This window comes from Hylobates moloch, unplaced genomic scaffold, assembly GCF_009828535.3.
Source record: "Hylobates moloch isolate HMO894 unplaced genomic scaffold, HMol_V3 SCAFFOLD_13, whole genome shotgun sequence".
NCBI lineage: Eukaryota > Metazoa > Chordata > Mammalia > Primates > Hylobatidae > Hylobates > Hylobates moloch.
In genome coordinates, this window is record NW_026652288.1 from 19,901,028 (window position 1) to 19,919,863 (window position 18,836).

Here is an 18,836-nt window from a genome sequence, read left to right on the forward strand (position 1 = left end):
TGAGATTAGAATGACAGCTACTCAATCTATGAGGCCTGTACATTCTTATAAGAATACAGATTCCTGACCCTTACTTAAGACATACATAATTACTCCTTCTGGAAAATCTACCTGAAGGATATTCCGATAGAAGAGTATGGGGACTAATTAATTAGAATAAAAATAATTTAATGCTTCATTTCAGATTTTCAACTACTAATTGCAAATAAAAATGAAAGTAAGTATGCCCCATGCAGTGGCTCAGGCCTATAATCCCAGCACTTTGGGAGGCTGAGGTGGGCGGATCACTTGAGGTTAAGAGTTCAAGACCAGCCTGGTCAACATGGTGAAACCCCGTATCCACTATATATATGTGTAAAAAAATTAGCTGGGTGTGGTGGCGTATGCCAGTATTTCCAGCTACTTGGGAGGCTGAGACAGGAGAATTGCTTGAACCCAGGAGGCGAAGGTTACAGTGAGCAGAGATTGCACCACTGCACTCTAGCTTGGGCAAGAGCAAGACTCTGTCTAAACAAACAAAACAAAACAAACAAAATATATATATGTATGTCATATACATTTAATGTAGTTCATGCACACAGGGTGAATGCTGAAATAAAAATATAAAACAGAAGTTACGGAAAGATAGTATTTCTTTCCAGATTAATATATAAATGACGCAAATGTGTGGGGCATTTTCTTTTTTTTCCCTCAGAATTTAAAATTTTTTGTATGTCTATTGCATTAAAAATAATTTATATATATACACACACACACACACACACGTATATATACATTTTTGGGTCCTGAACAGGATACAACTACACATAGGCTACTAAGTAATTGTTTCAGAAGCCAAGGCTCTGGAAATCACAATAAATTGAAAGATGATAGCTGCAGTAGGCAAAGAATCAAAGATACAGAAGGAGTAGCTGGGAACGTCTAAAACAAGGACAGAGTATTTTACAGCATTTAGCTACTTCTACTCCATAAAGAGGGCAACTCAGTACTTTTAGTTCAGTATTTTCTGATTACTTTTCAAAACTATCTGCATGTTGCTTGGCTTTAGTGGGAAAACTTAAGTGGGGGAAAAGACAGAAGAGTGCTTCTCAATATGCACATGAATCGCCTTGGGATCTTGATTACATGTTTCTAAATCCCCATAGTTGGTACTACATGCTAGTCCTTGAGGGTCCATGGCATATAGTAATTTATTATTTTGTTGAAAAAGGCAACTATCTGCGAGCCCAGCTCACATTATTATCTGCACATTAATATGGTCCTATATACAATAACTTTTTAAAAGGTAGCTACCATTTGTTGAAGATTTTATGTTGGATACTGTGATAAGCAAATTGTGCATAAAATGCTGTACTGTGTTGTGGCCTCCAAAAAGTCAGTTTTTATAAATGTTGTAAGTCATCCAATTGAGGAAAAAAAAATTTCCACTATGTGGCCCAAAGTTCTTCCAGCTTCTACCCCATTACTTAACTGGCTAAGACTTTGGATTCAGACTTGGGAAATGAGGGGGCAAACGGGACGACATTCCCCACCAAATACATATTCAAGTTTTAACCCCCTGTACCTGTGAATGTGACGTTCTTTGGGAAAAGCGTCTTTGTAAATATAATCAAGTTAAAATTGGATCAGGATGGGTTATCATCCAATCACTGTCCTCATAAGAAATGGAAAATTTAGAGATGCATGGGGAGAATGCCATGTGATGATGGATACTGACACTGGAGTGATGTATCTACAAGCCAAGGAACATCAAAGATGGCCAGCAACTACCACCAAAACCCAGGAAGAGACAGAAAGGTTGTCCCCTAGATCCTTTGGAGCATAGTCCTGCTGACATCTTGATTTCAGATGTACAGTCTTTAGAACTGAGTGGAAAAAATTTCTATTGTTTGAAGCCACCTACTTGTAGTCATTTGTTACAGCAGTCCTAGGAAACTAATACAAATGTCACCCTGTTTTTTTTAATTCAAGAAAATCAATCATATTAGCTGGAATACTTTTCCTTTTTTTTTTTTTTTTTTAAGAGATGGAGTCTTGCTCTGCCACCCAAGCTGGAGTGCAGTGGCACGATCGGCTCACTGCAACCTCTGCCTCCTGGGTTCTAGCAATTCTCCAGCCTCAGCCTCCAGAGTAGCTGCAACCACAGGCGTATGCTGCCATGCCCGGCTAACATTTTGTATTTTAGTAGAGACGGGGTTTCACCATGTTGCCCAGGCTGGTCTCGAACTCCTGAGATCAGGCAATCTACCCACTTCAGCCTCCCCTAAGTGCTAGGATTACAGGTGTGAGCCACCGTGCCAGGCCAAGCTGGAATACTTAATGTCATATAAATTTAATATCGTTCAGGCACACAGGGTGAAGGCGGAAATAAAAATATAAAACAGAAGTTACAGAAAGATAATATTTCTTTCCAGATTAATATATAAATGACTCAAATGTGTGGGGCATTTTCATTTTTTTCCCTCAGAATTTAAAATTTTTTGTATGTCTATTGCATTTAAAGTATAAATCTTTATGTTTCTGAAATGTGGCAGGTGGTTGCACCATTATTTTATGATACATCATTTGTAACACTGCTTTATGAGAATGCTATCCTCTTAATAGCCTATGAGGCAGACATATCTCCATTTTACTTGTGAGACAGCAGCTTAGAGAACCTAAATAACTTATCCAAGAAGTACAGCTAATAATTAGGCTGAATTTTTGTTTACCATTATGTCTAAAAAATTCATGTAAAATTGTCAGTCATACTCTGCTATGCTTCCTAGAGAATATTTAATCTCACATGCCATTCTTAAGTCTGCAAAATGACTGAAGCTACATGAGGTATAAACTGAATAAAATTTTAATAATAATAATAATAATTATTATTATTTTTGAAATGGAGTCCCACTCTGTCACCCAGGCTGGAGTGCAGTGATGCAGTCTCAGCTCAGTGCAAGCTCCGCCTCCCAGGTTCACACCATTCTCCTGCCTCAGCCTCCTGAGTAGCTGGGACTACAGGTGCCCGCCACCACGCCCGGCTAATTTTTTTTTATTTTTAGTAGAGATGGGGTTTCACCATGTTAGCCAGGATGGTCTTGATCTCCTGACCTCATGATCCACCTGCCTTGGCCTCCCAAAGTGCTGGGATCACAGGCGTGAGAATACTTATAATAACTATACATTTGCCATATAAAGACACAACAATTTTATTGGAGGAAAGACTAAGACTACAATGAGTTTAAAAAAAACAAAGTGGGCATATTTAAAAGTATAATCTTCCACATCATTTTAATAGGCTGATATAAAAATATAAACATGTCAAACGTACTACCTTAAAACTCTTAATTTTATGACAATATGCAAGCAAACGTTAGATGCAAATTACAAGCCAAGTGTTCTAAAATACAAAATAAAAATCTGTTGTTTCCGTTTCTATTGTGATTCTTTTCTATCAGCAATTTTTAAAAATCTTACCTTTTATTATAGTCTCTACTGGTTAAACTTAAAAAAATTAAGCGCAGACTATCACCATACAAGGTATTTAATAATCTCCCCTCATTCATCAAGGAGCATTTAAACAGACTAAGTAATAACATACTTAGTTAACATAACATACAGAGTCTTCAGACTAGTTATGACATCATTTCCATCAATAACCACCCTGTCAATTTCCATTACACTATCAAAAGGGGGTAATGTTATATAGTTTCAAAAATTGCCTCAATTTTTTATCTTTAGTGAAAACTACCTCCTCTTGTGACTGATGGACACGAGAACATTTTTAAAAACTTACCCCTAACCCCGCAAAAGATAAGTAGTAGTAGGGTGAGTTCGAGTAGCCTAATAGGAACCTGTTGGCTTTTCCCTGCATATATCATATGACCTTGTCAGATTTGGCCTAAATTCTTTCCTTTGGTTAATACATTTGGTAGTAAGTTAATACATGAGCAAGCCATATCTGAATTTCCTTTAAAATATTTCAGCTGAGATTTCATGGCCAGTTGCCTGATTGAAGAAAAATTACAGGAGCTGGGATTGTTTCTCTTAAACCATAATTACTAAGGATTTATGAAATCTTAAAACTTGCTTCAAAAGTTATGAATACTGGAATAAATTCTGATCCTACACAAAGATTATGGTACATTTATTATCTCTCTTGATGGGGTCATTGTGGTGCTGGGAAGAGGGCTGAAGAACTGGGAAGGTAAAAAACAAAAAAACACACACACACACACACACACAAAACAAAAACTCCACAACTGACTGTCAAAACTTCATTTTCATAGTGCAGTGTTCTAAAGAGTATGATCTGGGCACATTGAACAAAGAAAACACTCATTGAGAACAGCCAAATAATGCTTTAATATAGTAATCTATGTAGGATACCAAGTATTTTTTAAAAAGGAAGTGTCCTTACTCAATAATAAATTCATCAATAAAACAAAGAAAGAAAACCACTCAAATTCAATTACCCAAACATTCAATGAAATCTGAGTATTTTTAGTTGTAGAAAAAGGCCTAGGCTTTCTTGTTTCTAATCTAGTGGAGAAAATAAGCCTAGAAACAATTCTATTATAATCCAATGTATGCTAATTTTGGTTCAAAAAACCCATAAAGGAAAATAATTCCAATGAAATCACTATGTTTCTATAGAATAAGATTATGAAATAAAGTGAAATAAGACAAGAACATTACAATCATTATATTGTAACTGCTGTTTTTATCTGTATTTACCACAAAACTACAAACTCGATGACAGTGAATAAGGATTTTTTTTTCTCCTAGTCAAGCAGAGGCTGGCTTCAATATTGTATTGAACATAGATATTCAATATTGAATAGGTAAAATTTTTAATCACATAAAAATTCTAAAAAGGAGTCTAATAAAACTATAGAAAAGATAAAATAGCAATTACTTTCAGTAATTAGAAATAAAAACAAAACTTGCTATTTATATACTATTTACAGTATTTTAAAGTATTACAAATAAGATTCTTTTTTTTTTTTTTTTTTTGAGACAGGGTCTCAATCTGTCACGCCCAGGCTGGAATGCAGTGGCATAACGTCAGTTTACTGCAACCTCCATCTCCTGGGCTCAAGCAATTCTCCCACTTCAGCTTCTCAAGTGGCTGGGACTACAGGCACATGCCACCACACCCGGCTAATTTTTGTATTTTTAATAGAGACAGGGTTTCGCCACATTGCCCAGGCTCGTCTCGAACTCCTGAGCTCAAGCAATACTCCCGCCTCAGCCTCCCAAAATGCTGGGATTACAAGCATGAGCCACTGTACCTAAGATTCTTATCTGATCAGTTTTAACTTAAAATTAGTAATGAAATATTTAAAAGACCCTTAAAGTAAATAGCATTTAATTTGGATTAAAGATCAATTGTTAGCAAGTGAAAAACCACAAAGAAGCCAATACACTGACATTCAAACTTACTTTTCCACAAAGTCACAATAGGTTAAATTATATTTTACTACAATTGTATAAAAAGTTTACAAAGATGTGAAACATAGGAAACATGGTCCTTTTAATTTATTCAGATAGGTATTATAAATAAAAGCATCCTGACCAGGCATGGTGGCTCACACCTGTAATCCCAGCACTTTGGGAGACCGAGGCAAGTGGATCACCTGAGGTCAAGAGTTCAAGACCAGCCTGACCAACATGGTGAAAACCCGTCTCTACTAAAAATACAAAAAAATTAGCCGGGCGTAGTGGCGGGCGCCTGTAGTCCCAGCTACTCGGAGAGGCTGAGGCAGGAGAATGGCGTGAACCCGGGAGGCGGAGCTTGCAGTGAGCCGAGACTGCGCCACTGCACTCCAGCCTGGGCGACAGAGCAAGACTCCGTCTCAAAAAAAAAAAAAAAAATACAAAAATTAGCTGGGCGTGGTGGCAGGTGCCTGTAATCCGCGCTACTCAGGAGGCTGAGGCAGGAGAATCGCTTGAACCTGGGAGACAGAGGTTGCAGTGAGCCGAAATCGCACCATTGCACTCCAGCCTGGGAGGCAGAGCAAGATTTTGTTAAATAAATAAATAAATAATAAATAGAAAAGCATCCTTTGAGAAGCAGTACAACATCTGGAATAAGCCAGATAAATGTGGACTCAAAATTTTGGTTCTGCCTCTTACTAACTTCATGAATATAAGTCACGTAATTTCTTCGAGAATAAAGCGTGTTTGTGTGCATATGTGTATGTGTGGTGTGAAACAAGTCCAAGTTCATTCCCCCTCATTTGGATATTCAACTACTCCTGCCCAAGCCACTGAAACACCCGTTTTTCTCATATACGCTGGAGTGGCAACTTGGTCGTTACAGATCTAAATGAGTAGGACTATTTCTGGATGCACTACTCTGTTCTGCTGTTCTATTTATTTATCCTTGTGCCAATACCATAGTTTTAGTTACTGTAGCTTTCTAAGTTCTGGTATCTGGCAGTATTAAGTTTTCTAACTCTGCTTTTCAAAACTGTCTTCACTACTTTTGGTTCTGCTTTTCCATTTTCATTTTTTGCATCAGCTTATCAATTTCTTTTTAAAACCTAATTTTATTGATGGCGTTCAATCTTTAGACCAACTAGAAGAAAGCTGGTGGTATCTTTATAATAAGGAGTCTTTCAACCTAAAATACGGTATGTCCTTCCATTTATTTAAGTTATCTGTAACTTCCATCAGTATTTTATAGTTTATAATGTAAAAGATCTTGCCCTTCTTCCGCTGGATCCATTCCTAGATATATCACAACAAAACCAACTCCAGTGAAAATATTCTCTACATATAAGTAACAATTTTTCAATGCCATTCCGAGAGATATATGCTACTTTCATTTTTATGTTATTTGGCTAACACTGCAAATCTCTCATGAAGCACATCTGCCTGTATTTTAAAGGCTACCTTTTGATCCTTAGGGTACCTTATAAGCATGGTGGAATGGTGTAAATTACAGATGAATTCTTGGTAGATTAAAATAATTTTAAAAATAATCTCTGCCAGCTTTTAGCAGTAACTACAAATTATTTCAAGTCAGTGTCTCCATGTGAAGGCTACTGAAAATTTCAGTAGGACGAAACTATTTTTGTGCTGACTATGCAAAGTATAACATCTGGCTGCCAGGCATTTAATGCCAATAAATCCCCACAATCATTGTAACGAGCAAAAACTGTTGCCGCATATTTGCAAACTGTTCACATCCTTGTGAAGTCTACTACTAGGCATTTTAAACAAGTGGCCTGAGTGATTCTGATACCAAAACACAGGATCGGATCAAGTATTTTCTAGTCTTAAGTTTGTGATTATCTTAACTAAGTAAATTAACTGGTGAAAACTTTCTCAGACATTAGAACCACAATGTCACTGATAATGTTATTAAAAGATAATAAATAAAAAATTAGTAATCCAAAACAAGTACAACCAAGATCAAGACATTTTTATACAGAAAACCAAACATCACAAATTCTTCCATACAACTAGTAATGCAATTTCTTCAACATTATTTCCTACTCATCAGCAAATAAATTACTTCTAGGTCTACCAGAGGGTTGTAGCTGTTTTTCAATTTATATTAACATGAGAACCTGTAAGTAAGATTCTGTTGAGAGTCGGGTGTGCTGCTCTACACACAGTCCCTAAATTGCCTGCCTTAGATTAACAAGCATTCTTATTACAAATAAGAAGTACAAATATAACATATGTGCTTAGATAAGTATTTTTATCTAAATCTCAAGAATAACTAAACTGAGAAAGGAACCTAAAAAGCTGGTAATCCTATACATACTTTAACCAAAGAAAAGCATAACTTATACCATAATGAGGTAATCATTAGATTCTGAGAGGCTAATTAGAATAAGTTATTTACATACTCTGTAAAATTGTTCAGTTCCTATAGAATAACATAATGGAAAAACGAAGAATAGTATCACGAGTCAGAATTGGATGCTAGCCTTAATTCTGTTATTTACTGGTTTGGGAAAGTCTATTAAAAAACTGATCTTTAATTTCTTCATCTTTAATGAACAAACCACTCTGACAGTCTATGCCAACAATTAGGATGAAATGAAATAATGAATATGAAGGTGCTTTTTAAAAAAAACTATCGAATGCTATTCAGTTACAGAGAACTGTAACTGCTAAAGGATAACAGTATTTTCAGTGAATGCTTCAAATAATTCATATTGTTTTCTGCTTTCATTAATGACTATATGTGAAACTCAGAAAAATGGCAGGTGGCCTTACTATCAACTTTGCTGTACTAATTTTACTTCTCTGAATATTTTATTATAAGAGAAGCACAAGACTACTAAGTCTGCCAAAGGCCAGCAATTTTAACAGAATGATTCTAAAAATTTATAATATCTTGGCCATTATTAAAATTTTCTGTGATTGGAAGACAGGTTATGAAATTTTATAATCCATAGCACACTAAAGCACAGCCGTTTACTTGCTGAATACATGACATTCTTCAGACTTGATAGTCCCCTTTCAACAAATTTTACTGAGTTCAAAGCCCACATTACACTTTAGCACCCTTTTTCTTAAGAAAAAAATAGCTAGTTCAAAAATGAAGAGGTACAGGGCAAGAAGCCATTAGTTTGTCAAAACCTAAGTTAAATAACAAAAATACGAACACTTTATACCTAATAAGTTCCACATCAATCAAATTACTATGAGCATAAAGATTGGAGTTAAAAAAATTATCAACACTATATTAAAAAAGTTTATTAGAAGAAGGAAAACAAGGAAAGAACTAGTCGGCTAGCTCCAGGTAGAAAAATAAGGCAATACTAGAAATATTTAATGTTCTTCACAAGGAGTGAAGTATCTCAAAAAAAAAGAAAAAAAATGCTGACTTCTATCCTAGACAATGATGTATAAAACAACTGTAGGTAGATTGCCCCCCTCCTATAGATTAATACAACATGAGAAAATAACTCAATATTTAATATTGAACCTGAATCCCAGAATTTTACACTGTTCTCTGCCTTTCAGGGTAAAAACTATTAATCTCAAAATCATTCTCTCTCCAAGTTGTTGTCTACAGGAGAACCAATATAAAGGGGCTCCAAGGGGCCAAAGAAGGTGTAATTTTAGAATCAAAAATAGATATAAAATTGATGTCTTACACTGCAATGAACTGAAACATATCAATTATCCCCCAAATCTACCCATTTGTAGATAACAATGAGGATAAAAACACATGAGCCACCTTTAAAATTTGCTAGGGCATCAACCTTATTCTGAAAGTAAAGGAAAGAATGATGCATTATTCTGACTCTTACATGAACTGTCTTTCAGGGTAACCTTACAACTGATGAGGGATAGCTATTCTTCTTTATAGAAAAGTTCCAAATAATATATGAATAAAGAATGACACAATTAACCATTTTGCAACCTCTGGGAAAAAAGTGATCAAAGGCTGCTTAAACCATTAGGTGGATCAGGCTGGTCATCTCACAATGGAGACAACCAAACACGTGTCTCCTGATATGGTGCAACAAAAAGTAACAGAACCCCATGTTGTCAAAATAAATCAACCAACCCATAAACTATCTGACCAAGCCTCTAGATCGAATTCCAGTTTACAGGAAAGAGATATAGGAACATTTTAAATACTACTATGGGGAAGCAATCAGCAAGGTCAAGAGTGTGGGAAAATCAATAGGACAAAGTTTCTTCATCAAATAAATGGAAAGGGGAAAAAAAGATGAAGAAAAAACAATTACACATTAAGACATATCAAACAAATGCAATGTATGAACCTTATTTTGACTGTGATTCAAATGGAACAATTGTTAAAGCCATTTAAGTCAATTAGGGAGATTAGAGTTAATAAGAAATTATTTTAAAATGTATGATATACTGTAGTTATTTTTTGAAATAGAACCTCAGATATCACACAATAAAAAAGGAAGAATAAAATTATTTTTTCATGCATCTAACTTTAATATATTAGAATAAGCAACAGAGTTGCAAATTTGAACAAGTGTCTTAGATTTTTATAAAAAAATTAACATCCCAAAACTATGCACTGAAATTCTTATACTTCAATCCAAAAGTGATTATTAGTCATCCTGCTAAAAATACATGTGTTGGTTATAAGCCTACTATCTTAAAAAATGAAAACTTTTTTTTTTTTTTGAAAGACAGCACAGACTGTTGCTACTGGGCATTTTCTGTGAATCTCAAATAACTAACACTAACAAAGGAACATACTTTGGGGATGCAGATCTCAAGCCTTACAGGTAACTGTAATGGCTGTAACATTAACATCTTAAAATAAAATCTCCCAGGAACATAATCTGGAATTAATTCCAACCAATTCTAATGAGAATTGAGAGAACTTATCTCTCTTATGATTTCATATTCTTGATATGTGAGCTCAGTAAAATTACTTTAAAAATATGCAAATTCCATTTCCATAGGTCTTTTATACTATCAGCCTTGAGACTTGATTCATAAAGAAATCTACTTCATGGGTATATAATTAAAATATTTTTTTTTTTGACTGGACAGGCTTGCATCATGATCCATTCATAGGGAAGTGCAGAGTAGATTATTTCCATGAATAGTATGCAAAAAGAAGGCTGGGCGCCGTGGCTCACGCCTGTAATCCCAGCACTGTGGGAGGCCGAGGCGGGCGGATCACGAGGTCAGGAGATCGAGACCACCCTGGCTAACACGGTGAAACCCCGTCTCTACTAAAAATACAAAAAATTAGCCGGGTGCGGTGGCGGGTGCCTGTAGTCCCAGCTACTTGGGGGGCTGAGGCAGGAGGATGGCGTGAACCTGGGAGGCGGAGCTTGCAGTGAGCTGAGATCGTGCCACTGCACTCTGGCCTAGGCGAAAGAGCATTTTTTAAGACTCCGTCTTAAAAAAAAAAAAAAAAAAAAAAAAAAAGTATGCAAAAAGAAAATTTATTAAATTCTTCAAGTTATTTTCAATCTGGTATGGGTTTATTTGTTGTTAACAATGTTGCCAGTCATACTACCACTAAAGCTATGGGAAACTGGGGGTCACAAAAAGAAAATAACACAGGTAATTACTAATTCCAATCAGAAGTGTATTAAAATATCAGATTTCAAGCTGAAGCTATGTTGGTCTATAATGCAGAATGCTGGCCCAGTGGTGATTATTTCCCACAACTGACCAGAATTCCTTCCCTAAGCATCTATTAGGCTGGTTTCTTTACAACCTAAAGAAAGGTAGAGAAGCACATACCTACATTGCTGTTTAATCATAGAGACATCTAAAAAGTCATTTATATCCGATTTCTAAGCAAGCTATGTAGAACCTATTTACTGCCATTTATACAGGCACTAAAGCACAACACAGCAGTAAGAGCTGAACAAGAATCTGATCTGAAACTTACCTATGAAAAGATGACAGGACATGACAAAATCTTAACAATAAAACAAAAAACTATTATGATAGGTCTAATCTTAGGTTTGTTATGTTCCAAATTTTTGTGTCTATTTCACAGACATGTCTTACGAAGGGAGGATGCCTGAGCAGTAATAACAGAAATCAGGAGCTGAGCAGCTCCTGCGACTAAGAATAGATGATAAATGAAGAAAGGTATTAGGCTACAGATTGGTAAATCTACACATCTAGTACTGCAAAGTGGATCTTAGGGCTCCATTTGAATATATTAATTGGCTGTATATGTTCAGTATCAATACCCCAAATGAGCAAAGGCCCAGAATTTGGGATGGAGGACCAGAGTCTTTAAAAAAGAAATCTAACCCACTGTGTGGGCAATAATATAAATCAAAATGAACAATGCAACAGATACCTTTGTTACACGGACATTTATTGTATTAGTAAGTTTTTTTTTTTTTTAAAGCTATACCCATGTAATTGGAGGGGTTGGTCAAACATAATCACTAACTTACAGTATATCTGCTTACAGTAGCAACATTACTTTTTAAAACACAAGCTGATTTAAATCTTTCCAATTACATAAAAGCTGGCAACAGAATCCCTCAGTTTCAGCTGAATAACTAGAATTATAAAAATTCAAAATCAAGTTTTTAAAAAATAATTTCTTTGACATGATAGGGATTCATACACAGCCTCTGATATCCAAAGCCCTTCAAAACGTATTATCCACATGGATAAATACTTCCTGGAGAGGGAAAAAAGGTAATCACCAATTTAATAATTTGGGGGTAGGAACAATTTTAATATACAAATATAAACAAAGTTCTCAATGCTCCAACTTCAGGGGTACAACAAACCTAAAACATTTTTTTTTCTTTAACATATCCAAAAGAGAAGTATATGGCTCAAGCCTATAAGCTTCCTTAAGTGACAAATACACTAAATTCAAATTCACTGAAATAATTATCTGATAAAATGGCCAGGCATAGAAAGACCAAAGCAAAAACCAGTGTACTAACCTAGTTCAGTAGCTATGTAACTAATGTTTTTCTTATGGTGTGCAAATCTTTTGATAGTGAAATTTCTCTTTCACTATTATGTTTAAATAGTTGACTTTTCAGATGCTCTAAAACACACAAATCAAAAGCACAGACAAGAAAAAACACACCATTATATTTCATAAAGGAAACATAAGAAACAATAGGGGGGTCTTTACCTTATTGTACATTAGACCCTCATTTTGAATTTTCAGGAAAGCAGAACTTTTTCAAAAGACTAATATCTAAAAGCAAAAGCAATTTGGCATGTTTTATCCAACATTAAATATTTTACATATATTATAAACACACACACAAACACACATACATGTATACATACAAATAAAAAGGGTTTTGGTTTTTTTTTTACCTAAATGCAAACTGGATGAGGATCCATGTGATGAAAGTGATGGCGGTGGCGTAAGTGAATGTCCTGGAGTTTGGCTTGGCAGAGGCATGCCTATTGGACTTGGAGAGGAGGAAAATCCCAGACTATTGTAAAATGGTTGCCCTATGGGTGCTAGGCTGCTACTAGATCTTTTGTACAAGTCAGAGCTAGTAGATAGAGACTCTCTCCTTGTGGCACTACTACTTGCAGAACTGCCAACTGAAGAAGAAATAAAAAAAACCCTAATTACATACAGTGTTAACTGAATAAAACCTATCCCCAACTCTCGCTGGGCAATAACAGAAGTGATCACAATAATTATTTTTAGAAACATTTTGGAGAAGATAATTACTGTGATAACTATATATACTAACTTATTAATCATAAAAGGGTATAAATGCACCCCAATAAAGAACCAAATACTTAACAGAGCAGTCATATGATTCATTATTTCACACATATTTACCACTGACACATCTGATTACTGTGCTTTAATACCCTGGTATGATTTATAAACCCTGGAATTGCAAGTTGTCTGCATTAGGACATGCTAGAGATTAAATTCCATTAAGTTTAAATTCTGGTAGCATCCTAATCTCTGAAACCTGCTTCTTAGACTTTAACTCAATGCCAAGAAAAGATTATACGAATAAATAAAATATTAGTACATTTCCTTCACCATTCATATTTAATTTGTCATCTAGCTGTGTTCAAAACATAGCCCTTTAAGTCCATATTGGCCCGAATATTGATCAGTTGTGAAATACAGAGAGCAGCTAACTCAACAGTATTTTTCACACTACACATTCTCCCTTGTTCTTTAACTATATTACAAAGTAACTCAACTTTTCAAAAATTAATAGCTCTCACTGTTATCAAACCAAAGACATACTTTCACTTATCCCACAGGACTCTTCTACTCCTAAGATGCCAGTACTGCCTCTTGAGCCCCTTACTCAAGGCTGATCGGGTTTTTGTCATTTGATGATACACAATTTCTCTTACTTCACATCCCTTAATACACTGCATACCGAATTTTTACTTAATACCAAATGTAACTATTATCCTTCTAATCTTTTTTCCTTTTATAGTGCAGAAAATAAAGGCCATGTAGGCCCTGGTGAGCTATACATGCTCAGAAGAGCTAATCAAGATCTGGCTGTTAATCAACACCTGTCTGGATAATCAAATTCCACAGCATGCATCTAAGGGCTGTCCAAACTCTCAGTTCTCAAGTCTCATTTAAAGCCCATATATTCAAGTATGCTTCCTTCCTATTTCTAAGCACTAGCCTCTTTTATCTTTTAACTGAATAACTTTTACATCTAAGAAAATTTCAAACCACATTTCTGAACCTGCCAAATAAATTTTTAAATGACAAGCTCTATATTCGGACCAATATGGCAATGCTTTTCAAGGAATCTGTAAGTTTCTATTAAATCTTATTTAACCACAAGTCATACATAAGTAGGTCATACAGGGTATAAAGAAAAAAATTAAGGAGAGTACATCATGAGTAGACCAAGGTAAGAGTATAATACAGACAGAAAACTTGATTACGTTGGTTTTGCCAAATTGAAAATTCTATAAAGGGGTAAAAAAATCAGGCTTATGCTACATTAGGCAAAAGATTATAATGCTATTCAACCTTTTATACCAGCCAGTGCAGTTTCTGAGACTGACCATGTTTTGTTGAAAATTTTACATTTTAAGATATCATAGTAAGAAAATACTAGGTGTCTATATGCATTTTTATTGCAAAAATGAATTATAAGCACATGTAATAAACGGCTATTCTTGAGTTGGTTTTGGTAAAACTGGCAATGTATGCTACATTAACTATGCTAATTTAAAAGGACACTGTCAAAGTGATTTTTCTAAAATATGGCTACATTTTAAATTCCTATTTATTTCAGAAAACAATTTAACTGACAAAGACAACAGCTCTAATAAGAGCAGCATTATTCCCCTGACAAATAATCCAAGAAACCAGTTTTGACACATGCAATATTTTCCTCCAAAAAGGAAAAGTCAAGCCAAACATTTAAAAATAATTCAGAAATAACCTTAAATATAAAGAAGCTGGCTCTTTAAGTTTCACTATATGCCTAAATTATCTCCAACAGTATGACTATGAGATATGAAACAAAGTGTACCTAAAATATCTAAGAGGGTGGACAGACTGCTAATCATTCATCGACTGTGAAAAAAAAAACAGCTAAATTATAAACTTTCAATTGTAACAACACTTTAAAAAATAACAGGTCATAGAAAAGATGATTTAAATTATATGTTACAATGTTTAGTCTTCTTGGCCAACTATATCATAAAATGGGGTATTTAACACTGCTAAACATTAATAATTTCATCATAGAGGTAAGAGAATGACTGTGTAGGTTACTTGTATATGTGTATACAGGCACACAACCGTATTATGTTTTAGAGCTCATGTAAGTATGTAATTGCCATAACGTGAAAAGGCAGTGGGCAAACTTGTAAGAGTCCATATGTATAGCACTTGAATAAACTCCCACAAAATGCCCAAGAGGAGGGAGATGATGGACTCTTTACTGGCATTCAGGGGTGGCAATCACTAATGCTCTCTAAAGTAAGGTAAAATGAAGCTCTTACAGATTGGAGTCAGAATTGAGTAAGCCATGCTTGTAAATAACGGAGGTGTGAAGGTTAGTTTTGGGGAAAGAGGGCATCTGTAGTAAACAAAATGTTCATGTAAATCAATTCCTGCAAGGGGGAAAACAGCCTTAACTAAGAAACAAATGGAAATGAAAGAATTGAGTAGGGGCCTAGAAATCTGAACCAGACCATCAGTGACATACTACATGAGAAAGGAAACATGGGGTTTAATCAATGCTCTCTTTTTTTCTGAATTATTTAGGGCCTACAATTTATAATTTTAAAACTATTTCCACAGTTTGTTTTTTATGTTACTTGTTCTTCCAGTTTTCCTCAGAATATTTAGGATTCTTTGGAGAAAATGTCCCAATTCTGTTAGAAATAAGGAATGAGTCCTATGGGAGTGCGTGAGGTGAACAAAGAAATACACAACTCCAAAAGCAATGAAAAAACTCAAGTACAAAAATGAAAAGATTTAACAATCCCCATGTTCACTGGATTTTCCCTCAGAAATTCTTATGAGCAGTCTTCAGATAATTTTGAGTCAGTCAAATATGACATTCACTTATTGTACTTCATTACAATAAATGAAAAAAGATTCTGCCATCTAAAAGTTTATGGCTGTTCTAGACCATCCTTCCTGTATATATGAATGATAAAAGTTCAGAAGACACTCCCTTAGAAAACTGGCAAGCATTGTTAATAATGCCTGGCATGTGTTAGTTGTGCCATTTTCCACACCAGAAAAGAATATAATTTGATGTGGTAAGAAAAGAAATGAGAAACAGTTACTAAGGACTGTAGCAAGTTATGTTATAGAAACAGAAAATCTCTTGAGGTCCAAATAGCCCTATCCTCATGAAGAAAAGGCTGCCAACTGCACCGACAGAACTGGGTCAGCTGTTTTTTCCCTAATGTTTCCTGAGTACTGTGGAAACCTCACAGAATACACCAAGTGTATCAACAAGAAGTCAACGTGGGCCTCTTCTGATTTCACTTAGTTCTTCCTCCACCACAGCATCCAGGAACCAGTTTGAGTGGGTCAATTATTTAGTGAAGCTATTTAAAATTTTGATTTGTTAAGTGTTATATAAAGCTAAGATACATGAATAGATACCCTTTTAAGTAAATTTTTAGTGACAAAGGCTAACTTATTTAATCTAAAAGATAACCATACTGGTAGCTTCTTAGGGGATTCTGTGTAGAACATTTCATTATTTGTACACACACATATGTATTTTTTATATTAGGCCAAATTTAAAAACTGTAATAAACTACCAGCATTTAATAGGAATAAACCATCTAATAAGCACACAAAGATAACTGCTTTAAAATACCAAAAATTTAAGATGGCAAAATATTTGCCTCCACAAACATTAATATTATGTAGTGAATGAAGATGAGCTATTAGTGAATAATACATTGACCCAAATAAACCTTACTAAAACAAAAATTACAGTAATCAATTCCTAGAGCCAAGGAAAAAGGAAATGTATTATATATGAGTAAAGAACAGGCTGCCTACAATGAGTTAAACATTGGTGAGTGTTGAAAAGATTTGCAGGATATTTTTTTTCCTACAAAATTAAACCAGTAGTCCAATACTTTATTCCTGTCCTTCCTATCCTACATGCTATTATTGCTTATTTTAATGTTAAACACACTCATATACCTCTTCCACTTAGCAGAGTACACTCATTGTAAAAACAGACTTACCTGATGAACCAAATCCACTGAGGGCTGAGCCTATAGCAGCACCCAAAGAGTTACCACTTCCAAAGCTAAGAGATGTACTTCCAGGTTGACCAGGTCCATGAGAAAATAAAGAACTACTCTGGGAGCTATTAGTCAAAGAACTGCTTCCATAAAATGAATTAGATTGCAGATTAGTGCTTGGCTGCTGTTGCTGCTGCTGCTGTGGTGGCTGAGTGCCAATTGGCCGAAACAGACCATTTGTGCTGCCTGTAAGGCTACTTGCAGTTCCTCCAGCTGCTGCTGCTGCTGCTGCTGTAAAATAAATTTCAGATACTTCTTTAAACCACCCAGAAAATTCTGTATTTTAAAAATGATATCTCAACACCAGAAAAATATTATCCTAAAAATGTCAGTTACACTTACCAGCTTGTGCTGCTGCTGAACTAATTAAAACAGGTGTTGGAGCCATTAACCGAACTGGAGCTCCAAGGCCAGTCCTTGCTCCAGGGCCAACCACTAAGGCACCAGTCTGATCATAATAGGCAGTTGGAGCTAGTACTTGATAGCCTAAATAAAATAAATGTTTACTAATGAAAGCACTTATTACAAAAACATGCATATTTGTATTCCCCTGCATTTGTATTTTTTCAACTAGAAAACACAGCCATTTGTACTATTACTATAAAATCCTTAGTTAATATATGCAAAGCAACACATTTGACAAGGTCTTACTAAATATATGAAAAAGTAATAGACTGTCATGAAACATTTTTTCTCTAAATTTTATGCAGGGGCCACAAAATGAAGAGGTATTTTCCTTAATATAGAAACTACAGGCTATGAAGGAAGGGCTGATATTAGAAAAAAATCACCATTTACTCCTTCGAAGAGGAAGGATTAAAAAAACTGGGAGTAGCAAGGTAGAATGCTGTATGAAATGTTCACTATGCAATTTCATTGAAGTTCAAAACCAAGTGCCTCATTACCAGCATTCCCTTAGATTTTCATTTGTAACCATCTCTTTAAAAACTTAAGCCAAACATTCTATTTTGAAGATTCTCAAGCTAGAGTTTAACTAAAAATCACACAGGCTTTAGTTTTATTGTAGCCTTAAGCACAAGGTAGGTAATCTTCACAACTAGTGGAGAATAAAGTTAACTTCTTAGCAGCCTTTCTCAATGGAGATTCCCTGTTGAACCAAAAACACAGAAAATGATTTAAGTATTTTGTTAATTCTCCTAGGGATGGTATGTAACAAGCATCACTCTGGAATCATAGGAAAGAAGTTAACTATATACACTGTGGATACTTTAGAGCAGTAATAAGGCTTTATTCTTTTCTGGAACTCAGTTTAGAAAGGCTGCCTTATAAAGCGACAAAAACTGAGGCCCAATAACCTTACAACTATCAGCAAAAAATGTATTGGCAACTTTTTTTTCCCTTAAAGAGTGCTGTCTTGCTCTGTTGTCTAGGCTGGAGCACAGTGGCATAATCATAGCTCACTGCTGCCTCAAACCCCTGGGCTTACATGATCCTCCCGCCTCAGCATCCTAAGTGGCTGGAACTACAGGTACATGCCACCAGGTCCAGATAATTTCTTTTTATTTTCTACAGAAATAGGGCCTCACTACGTTGCCCAGCCTAGTCTTTAACTCCTGGGCCAGCGATCCTCCCGCCTCAGCCTCCCAACTGTGTCTGGCCCTTTAAGAAGTTTTTAA

General features: G+C 35.3%; 1 protein-coding gene across 16 annotated transcripts in view; it reads right to left on the reverse strand.

Annotated features, from left to right (window-relative positions):
- PUM2 (pumilio RNA binding family member 2) overlaps positions 1–18,836 on the reverse strand; it is a 103,759-nt gene that overhangs the window by 19,059 nt on the left and 65,864 nt on the right. For 8 of the 16 annotated variants that reach the window (XM_058427017.1, XM_032172326.2, XM_032172323.2 and 5 more), the window contains 3 exons: positions 17,542–17,685; positions 17,140–17,430; positions 12,772–13,008 (listed from right to left, as the gene is read on the reverse strand). In XM_058427017.1, coding sequence (XP_058283000.1) covers positions 12,772–13,008; positions 17,140–17,430; positions 17,542–17,685 — 672 coding nt within the window. The remainder of the gene's footprint in view (positions 1–12,771; positions 13,009–17,139; positions 17,431–17,541; positions 17,686–18,836) is intronic. The other 8 variants (XM_058427018.1, XM_032172327.2, XM_032172325.2 and 5 more) reach the window with 3 other exon arrangements.